Source organism: Gymnoscopelus microlampas (assembly GCF_963454915.1).
Source record: "Gymnoscopelus microlampas genome assembly, chromosome: 21".
Lineage (NCBI taxonomy): Eukaryota > Metazoa > Chordata > Actinopteri > Myctophiformes > Myctophidae > Gymnoscopelus > Gymnoscopelus microlampas.
In genome coordinates this window covers 4,455,528-4,472,627 of record NC_139958.1, presented here as the reverse complement: position 1 = coordinate 4,472,627, position 17,100 = coordinate 4,455,528, and the positions used below count along the sequence as shown (strand labels likewise).

The window sequence follows — 17,100 nt, the reverse complement described above, 5'->3', positions numbered from 1 at the left end:
GCACTTAAGAAAGTGCATGAGGAAAGAGAGAAAGAAGGGAAAAAAAGAAAAGAGGAGGAAACAAAAAGACAGGAAGAGGATGAAATGAAAGAAAGGGAGTGGAAAGAAAAATATGAGACCTTGGAGAAAGAGAGAAAAATAGCATCAGAAGAAATATTGGAAAGTGAGAGAGAAGAAATGAAAAAACAACAGGAAGCTTGGGAGAACAAAAGACAAAAATGGTGGAATAAAAGACACAAGGACGATGAAGAGAGAATAAAAGACGAACAGAAGAAAATGAAAAGGCTTCTGGAAGAATTTAATCAGGAAAGAGAAGAACAAAAGAACAAAAGAAGAGAAGAGGATGAAATCAGACGAGAAGAAGAAGAAGAGGAACGACAGAAAATTGAGAAAGAATATCAGGTAAAACTGAAGACCATGGAGAAGAAATACGAGAATGAGGCCAGAAAACAAGCTGAAAATGTCAATGAATTCACAGCAAAACACCACAAGGACATGGAAGCTCTCAGAGCGAGACAAGGAGCTGAAATAGATGAGCTGAAACTGAAACAAGCTTCAGAAATGGAAGAGAGCAAAGAAAAGTATGAACTTTTAGAAGAAATTCTAATTCAAGACATGGATCAATTGAAGAAAGAACTTGAAAAGAAAGCAGAAGAACTGAACAAAATGACAAAAAATAAGTATGCCCTGATAAAGAAGTATGGAAAAGGTGCATGCAACCCCAGCTGAGAGCATTGCCATGATGTAAGAATTTATATATATTAGCACTTTGGATTTTAATATATCGTCTCTGTTGGGTGGAAACCTCATATGTCCAAAACTGTTACTTTTTCAGGATTCAAATTCAAAAGTAGCAGATCTACAAGCTCATCCGTCGCTTCGCGCCACGTTACGAGCTTGTGGATCTTCTACTTTTGATACTTTTGTGTAACGCTGTAGTATGATCACGTAGGGCATTCATTTATGGAAAAAACGAAAAAGGTTAGGATATACATATAGAGATAAGAGGTTTCTGCCCGACAGCAACGATATTCATTTGTCAATCACATGATTTGAACATGAATCTTTCACACAGAGAAGGTAATGGGTTAATGTAGATTGGTATTGATGTTGTAGAACTGAATCTGTTGAAGAGACATTCAACAGATTCAAGATTCAAGAGGGTTGTATTTGTCGCTCACTGATACAGTTACAAGCAGTGAAATGTTGGTGTGACATGTTCCACAAGACTGCTAAAAACAATACAATATACACAAAATAATAATGATAAAAAATGTTTTTAAAAATAGAAGAAATGGGATTTAATTAATTAATTTGTACAGGTAAAAGTTAAAAACACTTTTAGCAGCAATGGGAAATGTGCAGACTAGGGTGTGAATTATATTAGTATGTGTTTATTATTTAGAATTTGCATTACGGTGTACGAATAATGTACACTTATACTGTATAATGTGTCTTATTGCAAGTAACAGTGTGAGCCAAACAAGGGAATATTTACAGATTAAATGCCATTTGTTTTGTTTTGATGATTGTTGTTTTTGTGTGAATGTTTTGTCTCTTTCAGCTTTGAGACGCCTCACACGGTTGCCATTCATTCCACATCGTCACAGACAGTCCGTTACTGGGGTGTTGTTTGTCCTTCATAATCCTCTTTGTCCTCCTCAAGCACCTGCTGTTGTATGCTCCTGCATATGACAGCATCCTGCATACATAACTAGTAAAGCTTTGTATTGAACAGGTATAATTATGTTGTTAACTAGTAAAATGTTGTATTGATTGTTAAAGCTTTGTATTCTGTTAAACTATCTTGTGAAAAGCTTTGTATTGATTATGTAAAACGATCTAGTTATTAACAGTAAAGCTTTGTATTGATTATGTAAAACTATCTGGTTAACTAGTAAAGCTTTGCATTGATTGTTAAACCATCTGGTTAGCTATCAAAGCTTTGTATTAATCCTGTTAAACTACCTTGTGAAAAACTTTGTATTGATCCTGTAAAACTATCTGGTTATTAACTAGTAAAGCTTTGTACTGACCCAGTAGTGAGTGTTACTTCTTTCCTGCAGCACAAGCAGTTAAACTATAACGTCATATTTTGTCCTATAGTGATGACAACATGTCACACTACTTTTCAATCTGTTCACTGTTGCACCGTAATGATGTAATAACGGTCCTTTAATATATACCTGCCTGTCCTCCACCCCCAGACCCCCAGTTCCCAAACTGGGGGTCTGGGCTCCCAGGGGGGTCCCCAAATGAATAGTGCAACATCGTTTTCTCACGCCACAGTAAACAAATCAACAGTTAGTGTATACAGGGTATCTGCAAGACTTTTAAGACCTTATAATACTTCTAAAATGAAGGAAAAAAACACTAAATAATAAGACCATTACTACGTCAAAAGCAACCATCAAATTATACATTATATACTGTATGTTATATTGAAAATAGCCGATTACCGAACTACAAGCTTGTAGTTAGGCAATACGTTCACAATACGTATCCATGGAACCTCAACTCTTACAATTCCAACTTCTTGTCAGTTCACGGCCTGAAAGGTTTGTGAACTGTTGACACACTGGACTGAACTGTCATTACGTTGCCACTTAGGTATACAATAGTATAACTGGGAAGATCTGAGATCTCCTCCTACTGAATCATCTAGGGACATATAAATTCAATTTAGGGGCCCAGAACTGGATGGAAACTATTCAGAAATGTAAAAACTGATTTCATCGCAGAATGCATGCCTAGACTTTAGGGTGGTCCTTCATAATGGTAAAGTATCAGGGCTGGTTTTCAAAGCAGTAGATGTAGGTTAGTGGCTGTTCTCACCACTGTTCTAGCCCATACATTGAATTTAGATGACAACAGATGTTTCGGCAGGCAGAGATCTCCAATCATATGGCTACACACTGGCAGCCCCAAATCAGATATTGGCCTATAGGCTATACAGATTGGAATCAGATTTCTATCAGGTCTGATCAGTGAAAAACCCAAAACCACATGAAAATAGATTTTTGCAAATCAGATTTGAATACCATACTGATGTTGGTGGTGAATATTCATCTTGCCAAGGCCTTCCATATGATCCTACCATCATTTCCTATTGGCTCCAGTCTACACAACTCTTAAGTATACATTCATTTTAGTGTATACTAATCTTATTTTGAAGCCAAGAAGTTTCTCCATTTCAGTTTGAACTGACTAGGCTGATGCTCTTTGGAAACGATGTCCGTTGACCGTTGGGAATGCCGACGTCCCGCTTGGCATATGGCATATCCCAGACAACATTGTGAGCTTGTATATCAGCTATTTTCGGCGTGTGTCAGCAGGCCCTGGTGCATTGGTTCTCAGTTGGTCCCCAGCAAAAGTAGTTAATCGTCGCAATGATTTTAACCACTTTATCCATATATTCGTTGGCTATTCAAAAATGGCAGATCTACAAGCTCACAGTGCGTCACTTTGTGCCACGCTGTGAGCTTGAACATCTGCTATTTAAAAAAGAAATCTGAAAATATTGAAAATGTTTGAAAATTTTGAATAATGTATATTTTATTTTTTCTTGGCACAAAGCCTTTTCAGATGGGAGTCCACGGCCAAAAACATATCAATTTGACATGAAAAGGTTTCAGAACGACTGCCCTAATGTGCAAAAGAGGCAAGGCAAGGCATAACATATTTGTTGTCATTTGATGTCATGACTCAAAGTCTACATAGTATTTAAATTATGACATATTTCTCAGTGAAACGTGTTGCTACTGTATGACACTGTGATAGCTGCATCCCTCCTCCTGTCTGAGGATGCTGTCTTTCTCCTCCAAGGGGTGCTGTAATGCTGCCTGCAGCATATATAGATGGCTTGCAGTGTATTGAGCAATGGGCAGGGTGCATCCTCCTTCTGAATAAATATTCTTTGTTGTTGTTTTTAGATTTGTGAAAACCTTTTGAAATCATAACGGGGGGAAAAAGTAGGAAATGCAAAAAAGGGATATTTACTTTATGATATTAAAATGGGCCTCACATTGTTTGGGAAACAGTGTTTTCACCACGTGTTCCTACCCTCCTTTTCTACCACCATGCATGTGCTTTTGCTTTTTCTGTCCTGCATGTTCTGATCAGTGGTGGACAAAGTACTCAACCCCAGTACTTAAAGGTAGGATAAGTGATTTACTTTGGTTAAAATAAGTGTTAAATAGCTCTATACTCTTTCTGAGTACTCATTGCTATAAAGTGTTTGTTCGGTAAAAGGAGTCTCCCATGTCTCTCCAGCTTATTAAATAGTCAGACGGGGAAATTGACATGATAGTTCAGTTGGTGATACAAGCGAGAAATTTGGCACAGATGACCTTCATATGACCCTGATTGATAATCTACAGTACCTCTGGCCACGCTGAATTTAAGATTTCAAGATGGCCACCACCAGTTTTCAAAATGGCTGCAACTGGGCCAACGTTTTGGACTATATCACTTTGCTGGGGCTGTACATCTTTGATTTCCCCCTGATTTTGATATAAGAGAATATGTTCTGGAGGCAATTCCCTGTGATTCTGAGAATTGTTGTTAGCCCAATATGACACGCAAACCCAAGATACCTTAACTACATGAACCCTAGCGTCCAAATTCTGGACAAGACAATAATGGGCAAACATTTGTAATGCCCTGCAGACAAGACCCGGCCACAACAGCTCTGGCAATCGAGCTCAGCTCTAATGGCATTGTAGGTTGTGCGTAATACTTTGTATTGGTTCAATATTCATGAATCCCACAGAAAGAGAATAACTAAACCATTGAAAAAAATAAACCTAAAATCCCTAACAAATATCAAACCATAAAAGCTCAAATTAAAGTGCATCTCTAAACCCTAACCCTAACAGTTTTTTTCACACTGTTTTTAAGACAGTTTAGATTGAGACTGGCCAACACACAGAGGCAGCTCATTCCAAAGCGCATATGTCATAATATGACATAACATTATTCTTATCTCATATATCACGTCATATGCATATGTCATGTCAAGCATATGCCATATTTCATATATATGTCATATGCATATGACAAATGCCACATTTATACATTTCACATGCAGACATAAGTCGCACGTTAAAGCTATTTCCTTCAGTCTTGTGTTACATTTCATCGTATTGCCACCTGAGCGCGCCGGAATGCCGTTAGACGAGACGCCGCTGTTTGAGCCCACTCTGCTCCTGGAGCTGGACTGGAGCGGCCGCTCCGGCCCCTCCTTCTCCCCGCCCGTCTCCCCCTCGGACCCGGGCCCGGGCCTGCTGCTCCGGCCCCTCTGCACCGCCGACCTCTACAGGGGCTTCTTCAAGGTTCTGTCCCAGCTCACCCGGGCGGGCGACGTCACGCCGGACCAGTTCATGGACAGCTTCGAGCGCATGAAGAAGACGGGGGACTACTACGTCATCGTGGTGGAGGACTCCAACCTCGGGCAGATCGTGGCCACGGCCACCCTGATCACGGAGCACAAATTCATCCGTTCCTGCGCTAAGAGAGGCCGGGTGGAGGAGGTGGTGGTCAGCGACGTCTGGAGAGGGAAGCAGCTGGGCAAACTGCTGGTGTCGACCCTCACTCTCCTCGGCAGAAAGCTGGGTTGTTACAAGGTCACGCTGGAGTGTGCCCCCGACAACGTGGCTTTCTACCAAAAGGTCGGCTACGCCGCCTCGGACGAGACCTACATGCAGTGTCGCTTCCACGACTGAGGAGGTGTTGAGCACTTTAAAACATGACATAGAAAGCCCTGTTTTAGTAGTCTGAGCCTCGAGCCTGAGTTTTCATTTTGTTTTCGCTCCATTATAAAGTCTGAAATGCAGCCGTTTTGCATCCGTGCAGCAGCCGTGAGATGGGGGGTGCGTGGCGATTGGTTCATACTGGATCATCCCCGTCCCCATTGGGCCGATTAGATTTTAAGCAGAGAAAACCCCGCCTTCGACAGCGTCACCACCAGACCCTGAATGCAGCGTTTCAGGGGCTGGAGCCAGGCTACTGTTTTAGGGCTATGATCCCGATAAACCCTTTGAGATCACTACTGGCTTTTAGTAAGTACCTGTACTGTAATATGACTTCTGGTGATTAGTAGTTTTCCTGCCTACCTATGTTGAATGCACTTACATGTAGGCTACTGTAAGACGCTTTGGATAAAAGCGTCTGCTAAATGACTGTAATGTAATGTAATGTAATATGTGTAATGTAGAATGTGATTCACAGCAGTATGAACTTGTAGAACTACCCTGTCGCAGATCAGCTGATGCTGGCTGATTATTTTACAAGAGATTCAACTTGTCAAATCTAATCACACAATACACGTTGCTCACATAAATCTGCAATTGTAATGTTACTAAATGTTCAGGCTAGACTGCCCTGCGATTTATTCAACTAATTGGCTGTATGTAAAACAGCAGCAACATAGGTTAAGAACAATAATAAAAAATATATATATATATTTTTTTTTTTTTACATATTGTGCAAATTGTTTAGGAAACAACTAAGTCCAGAGCCACGTGGCCGCACTTCCATAGACATAATATACGTAGGCACTGCATTGGCCACTGCATGGATCGTTGCCAACATCAACAGCATATTGGTGGGGGCAATTAGCCATAACTCAGGTGCAAGCAATATTCCTGAGTGTTCTGTTTGTCACAACTATTATTGTCACAATCTATGCAAGATACAGTATTTTTATGATTTTAACTAGGCTAATTAATAGACATTAATAGACAATGGCTGCGTCCCACATACTGACACTATTTAGTGTGCCAAATTCCTATTCAAATCAGTGTGATAATCAGGCTAGGCTTCAGACACACATAGTCAATTGCAACATTCACATTATCAAACTCCCAGAGCGGCCGAAACCCCCAACGATCTGGACCAGACTGATTTCTTCCGTTCGGCAGATTTTTTTTATCACTTCGCTACTCATTCTGGCCAAGGTCCTATTTGACTTGTATTGTATGTCCAAACGTCACCAATTACGTGGGCAAGTCAGGAAGTGACTCGAGTTTTACATTGGAACATGACTTCACAGGAAGTGAATGGAACAGTAAATCTTTAGAACACGTTATCTCCTGGTTCTGTGTGCAAAATAAATAAAATAATAATAATAATATCTATATAGCCTATATATATGTCCAAACGAAACATATATATATAATATATATATATATATATATAATATATATATATATATATATAGAGAGAGAGACGTCAAAAGATGTCATTGGCAGTGAGGGATTTAAATTTACAGCCGTCAAAAGACGTCATTGGAGCAGTGAATGAGTGAATTGAGGTTCCTCTATATGCCTTCAGAGACATAAAAAGATCCATGTGGTCCAGACAATACTCTCGCATTACATGCACGTACCGAACGCGACAGTTTGCCAACCGCCCGTTCAACAGCAGATCCTCGGCAACAGACGCTTTCCAACACTTACCGCCGCCGACGTCAGTGCGGTGGAGAGTTACCTTAAGAGGGGTAATAACCATGAACCTGACCGTGGCAGTGATGTGTTGCTGTTGTGGGCAACACGTCATGTGGACAACACGTCACAGGACACATCACCCTCAAATCCCCCTATAATTGTGTACACAGCCTGCTAGCTCATAATCGCTAAGACAACTTAGCTGAGCTGATTGAGTGGTAATAATGTCACTACACGTTAGGTCTGAAAAGATAAAATCTCTCATTAATCAATTGTTTCCAGAAGAGAGACAACCAGAAGGTCTCCTCAGACGGAGCCCCCGACGGACCGTGCCCAGAGATGCTACCGTGGAGTCACCCGAGCCATCTAGCCTGCTGTCCTCCACCAGTACTACTAGTAGTAACACCCAGGATCTCCAACACTCCCCTATTAGTAGTAGCACCCAGGATCTCCAACACTCCCCTATTAGTAGTAGCACCCAGGATCTCCAACACTCCCCGGATCCCGCCGCCAGTGCTATCAGCGGAGACGATGATAATGAGGAGCAGGCTACATTCCCCGGTGGTGCAGACATGCTGGGCCCTCAGCTTCCATGCCCCGACTCTGGCACAGAGCACACAGACGAGGGGATCCCGGCGGACTTAATGATCAAGAATCTGGACACTGGAGAGGAGATCCCGCTGATCCAGGCAGTGGAGGATCTTCCTTCAGGAATCTACCCGCTCACCCAGCACATCATGACGAGGACCCAGGAATATGGAACTTATGATGCAGACCAGTCAGATGATGATGATGACAGAGCGACAGACACGGATACAGAAGATGGAGGAAAAGTGAAACAGAAAACAATCGAACTGAAACAGAGAACAATCCAGCTGAAGAACATTGTAGCGAAGTCCGTGAAGGAGACCAAGCATCTAGCTCAGAAGTTTGGAGAGATGGCCGTCAATAAGGTGAAGAGTGTTCACGATGATGCAGCCCAATCAACCCAACTACAACAACAACAACAATCAGATGGTGACAAGGCAGAAGGTCTGGTGACATACATAGAACAACAACAATCAGATGATGGTGACAAGGCAGAAGGTCTGGTGACATACATAGAACAACAACAATCAGATGATGGTGACAATGCAGAAGCTCTGGTGATAGACATAGAACAGCAACAACAACAATCAGATGATGATGACAAGGCAGAGTCTCTGGTGACAGACATAGAACAACAACAACAATCAGATGATGATGATGACAAGGAGGTAGATCCAGTGACCGATGCAGATGAAGGAATACCGGAACAGAAACTCCAGCTGGAGTTCCTAGGGATGTCTGTGGAGGTGGACGAGCGTCTACTCGAGGACTATGGAATGCAGGTGGACGATGTGGACTATGGAGAGAAGGCCATCGATGAGGTGAAGAGTGTTCACGATGATGCAGCCCAGTCAGGTGATGGCATGGCGGTAACTCCAGTGAGAGACATAGAAGAACGAAAACTGAAACAGAAAACAAGAAGAGAAGAGCTGAAGAAGTTCATGGGGAGTTCTGTGAAGGGGGCCAGGCAGTTTGTTAAGAAGTATAAGAGGAAGAGTGTTCGTGATGATGATGGAGTCCAGTCAACCCAACAACAATCAGATGATGGTGACAAGGCGGAAGCTCCAGTGACCGATGTAGACAGATCTAAGCTGCAACAAAAAACAGACCAGCTGAAGAAGTTCATGGGGAGGTCTGTGCAGGGGGCCAGGCGTCTGGCTGGGAAGTATGTCAATGTTGTGAAGAGTGTTCACCAAGATGCAGCCCAATCACCCCAACAACAACAATCTGATGAGGCAGAGGCGTCGGTGACAGACACAGATGGAGGATCATTGAGACAGAAAGCAGACGAGCTGAGGAAGTTAGTGGGGAGGTCTGTGAGGGTGGCCAAGCTTCGGGCCGATATGTATCGAGACAAGGCCATCAGTAAGATTAAGAGTGTTTATGCTGACCAGGACGACGAGGGAAAGCCATACACGGGGCCAGCCAAGTTCAAGGCAGCGCACAGCTTTGAGGGTCCCTTCAACTTTGATCAGATTAAGCTCGTCCAGGACCTGAGTGGAGAGCACACAGGGCCTGTGTGGACTATGAAGTTCTCTCATTGTGGGAGGCTGTTGGCGACGGCTGGGCAAGACAAAGTGGTACGTGTCTGGGTCCTAAAGGATGCCTATGACTTTTTCAACAATATGAGGAACAACCCTGAAGATTGTGCGCCACCTTCGCCCTCTCAGAGAAGTGTGTGCTCCTCTGACACAGAGGACAGGAATGCCCCCTTCTGCCAAGTCCCCTTCTGCGAGTACAAAGGTCACAAGTCTGAACTCCTGGACCTGTGCTGGTCAAAGGACTATTTGCTGCTCTCCTCCTCCATGGATAAGACAGTTCGATTGTGGCACATATCCAGGAGAGATTGTCTTTACTGGTTCCCTCACAAGGACTTTGTCACAGCCATCACTTTCCATCCCAGGAAGCAACTATTCTTCCTGAGTGGCTCTCTGGATGGGAAGCTCCGCCTCTGGAGCATTATAGACAAGAAGGTGGTGCTGTGGAACGAGGTGGAAGGCCCGAAGCTACAGCTCATCACCGCCGCAAGCTTCTGTGAAACCGGGAAATACGCCATTATCGGCACCTATGACGGCCGCTGTGTCCTTTATGACACGGAGCACCTCAAATACCACACTCAGATTCTCGTGAGGTCTTCCAAGGGGAGAAATACAATTGGCCATAAAATCACTGGAATTGAGCCTCTCCCCGGAGAGAATAAGATTTTGGTGACGTCCAACGACTCGCGCATTCGCCTGTATGACCTTGCCGACATGTCTCTGGTGATGAAGTACAAGGGCTACACCAACAGCAGGAGCCAGATCAAGGCCAGCTTTAGCCATGACTACTCGTTCATTGTCAGCGGATCCGAGGACAAATATGTGTACATCTGGAGCACTTACTTCGACTCGCGCAAATTCCCCTCCATGCGGCGGGACCGCAATGACTTCTGGGAAGGAATTAAAGCTCACAATGCATTGGTCACGTCGGCCATCTTTGCACCACACCCTGGCCTCATTGTCCCACAGGAAACCAGGGCGGAGAAGTCGGAAACTGAGTGTAAGAGCATGGGTTCTGAAGACTCTGAAACCGTTCCCTCAGGGACCCTAAAGGCGGACCACTCAGACTCAGAGGTTCTAGTCTCTGCCGACTTCACTGGTGCCATCAAAGTTTTTATCAATGTAAAAGGGAGGGAAGTGGCACTGAAAACGGACACAGGTCTGCAGGTACACAGAGTAAGAGGGGAGGACTCTTCTCCAAGCAGTGTTTCAAGTGTAGGAACAGAAAGGTAGTTCCAGCAGAGTAAGACAGCATGTTCTGCTAAGTAGGAAGTTAAAAAAAATAGACTAAGCGCTTTGTCGTCCAGATGGTTGACCTCCTGTCCCTAAAGAAAGCCCATATGACCTTGAATTAAACCTGTCCTCCCATTTTTCTTTGGCAGTTGGTCAGCTGGTACGCGTGTCCTTTTTTAATACATTTTTTTTATTAAGTTAGGAGAGTGTAGAGAAAGCGTGGGCAGCATTTTTTTCCACAGTGCCATACTGGCTTTGATAAAGTGAGTGAAGGGCCACTTATTGGACAATAGAATTGAAACTTCAGACACATTGCTGAATTATATTAAAACCGCATCAATTTGGTTGACATGACAGATTTACAATAGGCTATTTGCCAGTCCAGAAAGCCTACATGTGTGTGTCTTTGCTTCACAACACAAGAATGTTCTGTTCAAAATAAATAGGGCTGGGACTCGATTTAAAAAAAAAATCTAATTAATTAGAGGCTTTGTAATTAATTAATCGCATTTTAATCGCATATCAATATTTGACCTGAGAACAGGGAAAAGCATTTTTTTCAAATGGATTTTGGCATACGTCTTTAAGTACATGTACTCAAGAACTGTACTGAAGTACAATTTTGAGGTATTTGCACTTGACTCTCGACGTCTCGAGTATATTTCCAATTTCTAATACTTTTACTTCTACTCCAGTAACTCCACTACATCTCAGGCAAATATTGTACTTTTTACTCCACTACAATTATTTGAAAACTTTAGTTACTATAGTTACTTTGTAGATTTTGCTTATTATTATAAAACATACCATGTAACCATGAGAAAATAGCAGATTTCTTGTAGATCTGCTATTTTCAACCACTGGAGGCTGGTAGAGCGCGCATGTGACCCGCACCACATCGTGGAACCCCCCCCTACTTCAGCTAGGGGGCAGAAACAGCGCCGGTCACTTTAGACTTTAGAGCATCTGTGGTCAAAATGACGACATACATAACAATAGATGCCCAAGAAAATGAAATAAAGAAACATTTAGATCAAAAGTCCAATCCTAAATACTTGACGTACGGGTTAGGTGAACGGAATAGACAGACCAAAAGATTGCATTCCATATATAGGCATATACTGATGACATCAGGGATCTCCACAATGGGCATAAAAGGGACATGGACAGACTGGTATAATGGGTACTCTTCTTACAACGGGTACAACGGGTATTGCATAACCGGGTGGCGCATATGCATTCCCAACTTGCATCGTTACCGAGTAGGCTGGTGCCCAGCAGGCACCGGTCTATTCAAATCAAACAGAAACAGAAATTAAACAAATTGAGAATCTCTGGAATAGATCAGTGTGAATCTACGACCTTGTGTATGATTGGACCACAATGGAAACAAGCACTCAGGGCTTTCTGTGTTATCCCTTTAGCATCATCGTACCACTCACTGCACTATTTGCAAACTGTTAATAAAGTATTCAATCAATCACTCAATGAATGAGACACCTGAATTCACCATCTGCCATTCCCACACTGTGGTGGATTATATTACCATAGACATAAAGGTGTCTACCTTTATATATGTCTATGGTAATATAATCCACCACAGTGTGGTAGACCGACGCCTCCTCTATCTCTGGGGCGCCTGTATCTGCGGACGCCATTTTTGGGAATGCAAACTACCTACAGTATCAAAGTGACTACTGGCCAATCACAGAGCGTCTTTTCCGGGACTTGGCAGAATCTAGTAGTATACAAATACAAATATAACAGAACATTTTTATACAACTAGATTCTGACAAGTCCCGGAAAAGACGTGCTGTGATTGGCCAGTAGTCACTTTGAGTGGCAGCGCGCCTTCCCAATTATATCTCTCTGCGTCACCCATATACATGCATCCGCTAGCATGCTAAGAAGATAAATGAACGGAAGCCCGACTTACGCCAGTTGCCGGTCTACCATGAAGTGCTAACCCTTATATGGGGTCGTGGGCAACACGTCATATGACTCATCACGCATTAAACCCCCATAATTGTGCTCACCGCCTCCTGGCTCATTGAAGATAGCTTAGCTGAACTGATCAGAATGTAATAATGACAAAGCATTATTCCGGGAAAATGAATTCAGTATTATTTCCAGAACACAGTCGGACGGAAGGTCTCATCAGAGGGAGCACTGATGAGGGTGAACGAAAGACTGTGTCCGGAGATGCTGGCGTGGAGTCACCGGAGCCATCTAGCATGCTGTCCTCCACAGGTACTGTTAGTAGTAGTAGTAGTAGTAGTAGCACCGAGGATCTCCAGCACTCCCTGGATCTCGCCAGTGCCATCAGCGGAGACAAGGTGGTGACAGCACATGATAATGAGGTGCAGGCTTCATTCCCCGGTGGTGCAGACATGCTGGGCCCACAGCTTCCATGCTCCGACGCTGGCAGAGAGTGGACGGATGAGGAGATTCTGTCCAATGTGATGATCAAGAATCTGGACATTGGAGAGGAGCTTCCACTGATCCAGGCAGTTCAAAATCTTCCTCCAGGAATCTACCCGCTCACCCGGCACATCATGACGAGGACCGAGGAGTACACCTCTAATGATGCGGACCAGTTAGATGATGACAAGGCAGCAGATGGAGGAACACTGAAACAGAAAACAATCCACCTGAAGAAGTTAATTGGGAAGTCTGCAAAGAAGGCCAAGCATCTGGCTGAGAAGTATGGAGAGAAGGCCATCAAAAAAGTGAAAAGTGTCCGTGATGATACAGCCCAATCAACCCAACAACAGCAACAATCAGATGATGACAAGGCAGAAGCTCCAGTGACAAACACAGATGGAGGAAAACTAAAACAGAAAACAGACCAGCTGAAGGAGTTCATGGGGAAGTCGGTTAAGAAATCCAAGCATCTGGTTGAGAAGTTTGGAGAGAAGGTCGTCAGTAAGGTGAAGAGTGTTCACAAAGATGCCGCCCAATCACCCCAACAACAACAATCAGATGATGATGACAGGGCAGAAGCGCCCGAGGCAGACACAGATGAAGTCGCATTCAAACAGAAAAGCCATCAACTGAAACAGTTTCTGGGAAAGTCTGTGAAGGGGGCCAAGCATCTGGCTAAGTATGGAGAAAAGGCTGTCAATAAGGTGAAGAGTGTTGTTCATGATGAAGTGCTCTATACTGACCAGGACGATGAGGGAAAGCCATACGTTGGGCCTGCCAAGTTCAAGGCAGCACACGGCTTTGACGGTCCTTTCGACTTTGATCAGATTAAGGTTATCCAGGACATGAGTGGAGAGCACATTGGGGCTGTGTGGACTATGAAGTTCTCTCCTTGTGGGAGACTTTTGGCGACAGCTGGCCAAGACAAAGTCGTACGCATCTGGGTCCTGAAGAATGCCTTCGACTATTTCAACAATATGAGGATGAAGAACAACGCCGAAGAGTATGTGTCACCTTCACCCTCTCAGAAAAGCGCATACTGCTCTATATCTGAGTCAGACACTGCAGCCTGTATGCGAGAGGATGCTGACACAGAGGATACGAATGCCCCCTTCTGCCAGGTCCCCTTCTGCAAGTTCAAAGGTCACACGTCGGAGCTCCTGGACCTGTCCTGGTCAAAGTACAAAGGTCACATGTCCGACTTCCTGGACCCGTCCTGGTCAGAGAACTTTTTCCTGCTCTCCTCCTCCATGGATAAGACGGTTCGATTGTGGCACATATCCAGGAGCAAATGTCTGTGCTGCTTCCAGCACTTTGACTTTGTCACAGCCATCACTTTCCATCCCAGAAAGAATTGGTTCTTCCTGAGTGGCTCTCTGGATGGGAAGCTGCACCTCTGGAACATTATAGACAAGAAGATGGTGCTCTGGAATGAGGTGGACGGCCAGAAGCCACAGCTCATCACTGCCGCCAGCTTCTGTGAAACCGGGAAATACGCCATCATCGGTACCTACGACGGCCGCTGTATCCTTTATGACACGGAGCACCTCAAATACCACACTCAGATTCTCGTGAGGTCCTCCAAGGGGAGAAATACAGTTGGCCATAAAATCACTGGAATTGAGCCTCTCCCCGGAGAGAATAAGATTTTGGTGACGTCCAACGACTCGCGCATTCGCCTGTATGACCTACGGGATCTGTCTCTGGTGATGAAGTACAAGGGCTACACCAACAGCAGGAGCCAGATCAAGGCCAGCTTTAGCCATGATTACTCGTTCATTGTCAGCGGATCCGAGGACAAATATGTGTACATCTGGAGCACTTACTACGACTCACGCAAATTCCCCTCCGGGCGACGGGACCGCAATGACTTCTGGGAAGGAATTAAAGCTCACAATGCATTGGTCACGTCGGCCATCTTTGCACCACACCCTGGCCTCATTGTCCCACAGGAAACCAGGGCGGAGAAGTCGGAAGCTGAGTGTAAGAGCATGGGTTCCGAAGACTCTGAAACCGTTCCCTCAGGGACCCTAAAGACGGGCCACACAGAGGTTCTAGTCTCTGCCGACTTCACTGGCGCCATCAAGGTTTTTATCAATGTAAAAGGGAGGGAGGTGGCACTGAAAACGGACACAGGTCTGCAGGGACACAGAGGTGCCAGAACAAGAGGGGAGGACACCTCAAGTGGTTCAAGTAGAGGAACAGGAAGGTAGTTCCAGCAGAGTAAGGGGCCGTGCCATGTCCACAGAAAGCATTTTTTAAGAGCCCTAAGACTCTGTTAACGAGGATAAAGACATAGATGGTCGACTTCCTGTCCAAACCCTTCATAAAGACCTTTCTGCCCTCTCCATCTTCTGCAATTGGTGAGCTGCAGGGGGTCTTTTTTTAAATATTTTTTTATTTAGAGAGTGTAGAAAAATAGGAAACCTGGGGCAGAGAGATGTGAGACATGACCGGGTTTGATTCAATCCCAGATCCATCCAGCTCACAAGGAGCATGTTGTCAGTGCACTAACTGGGGCGGCTGACTTACCAGGCACCTCAGTTGTTTCATTGTCACTGCACTATAGCGGCTCATAGTGATTGATCGCAAAGATCAGGGGTGCCTGCTAAACGGGAAGAGGCCGTATTTAGACTCATTATGTATTAAATTGCATTTAAATCTCAACGAGAACAAGTTGTAAAAAAAAAAAGCAATGAGTTGGGGAAAGGAAAGGGTCCATCATCAGCACACTTGCTGGTAAACTAAAGTTATCATTATAAACTTAGAGGTCATGTGTCTCTCACAAGCTACTGCCTGCCTGCTATCTGTCAGTCCTTGTCCCGTTTATGTCCATATATGGGGATCCCTGATGTCATCAGTATATGCCCATTTATGGGAATGCCCCTTTTGTAACCATTTATTGAGCTAACTGATTTGTTTGCGCCTGATGCCATGACGACACATTGAGGTTAGACAACATACATCCATATTTGGGCGTAGCTGCATTGGGAACTCCTTATGGTTGTGGCTGAGTCATGGTGACATGGAGCGTGAGAACGTACGTGGTCCGCCAATTTTATGATTCAAATAACATTTGTCACACTAAGTGGATACTAAGTCAGTAAATACAAAGTGAATACTAAGTCAGTGAATAGGTGAATACTATTACTAAGTCAGTGAATACTAAGTGAATACTCAGTCATTGAATAGCCTAACAAAGTGATTGGTCCCCCACCAAAATGTCTCCTTATTTTTCACCATTTAATGTTGGCAGGTTTGCACGTGAGTGTGGTTTGTTTGGTAGGCCTACCTACAGTGATGGAAGAAGTACTCATCTTTCACTTAAGTAAAAGTATCATCGCATCACGAGTCACGACGCATTGTGAGCTTGTAGATCTGCTATTTTCAAATGGCCTAAATATATAGGGCTGAAGTGGTTAGTTAATGTGTTTTGTAAAAATAATAAAAATCTACAAATGAACTAGTTTTCATATAATTGTAGTGGAGTAAAAGTACAACATTTGCCTCTGAAATGTAGTGGAGTAGAAGTAAAAGTATTGAAAATTGTAAATACTGAAGAATGTAAAAAAACAAACCTCAAAATTGTACTTATGGTAAGTACAGTACTTGAGACAAGTACATGCACTTAGTTACTTTACACCACTGCCTACCTATATAAGCAGCATCAATAGTTAACTAGTTGTTAAAATAGATGAGGAAATCTTTACAATTCTGTAGGCTACTGAATGGAAAAGAACCATGAAGAGCTGTTTGATTTATCATGCTTCAATAGCTGTGACCGGTTTACTGTAACAGGTCACTATTTTCGGTGTAACACTCAACTCTAGTAGTGAGTGACACAGCCGAATCCAAGCTGTGAGGCAGGTAAA

General features: G+C 43.7%; 3 protein-coding genes across 3 annotated transcripts; all 3 read left to right on the top strand.

The window, feature by feature from the left end:
• Positions 1-5,165: 5,165 nt before the first annotated feature.
• On the top strand, positions 5,166-5,723 carry LOC311037395 (glucosamine 6-phosphate N-acetyltransferase-like; the record flags this gene model as incomplete). The annotated part of the gene is made up of 1 exon (XM_084046533.1): positions 5,166-5,723. The coding sequence occupies one exon, from the start codon at positions 5,166-5,168 to the stop codon at positions 5,721-5,723; it is 558 nt and encodes a 185-aa protein (XP_083902659.1).
• Positions 5,724-7,039: 1,316 nt separating this feature from the next.
• Positions 7,040-10,804, top strand: LOC311037356 (uncharacterized protein; the record flags this gene model as incomplete). The annotated part of the gene is made up of 3 exons (XM_084046482.1): positions 7,040-7,066; positions 7,333-7,498; positions 7,728-10,804. The coding sequence occupies 3 exons, from the start codon at positions 7,040-7,042 to the stop codon at positions 10,802-10,804; spliced, it is 3,270 nt and encodes a 1,089-aa protein (XP_083902608.1).
• Positions 10,805-12,915: 2,111 nt separating this feature from the next.
• LOC311037355 (WD repeat-containing protein 44-like) lies at positions 12,916-15,441 on the top strand (the record flags this gene model as incomplete). Its single annotated transcript, XM_084046481.1, has 2 exons — positions 12,916-13,405; positions 13,787-15,441. The coding sequence occupies 2 exons, from the start codon at positions 12,916-12,918 to the stop codon at positions 15,439-15,441; spliced, it is 2,145 nt and encodes a 714-aa protein (XP_083902607.1).
• Between the last annotated feature and the right edge of the window lie 1,659 nt (positions 15,442-17,100).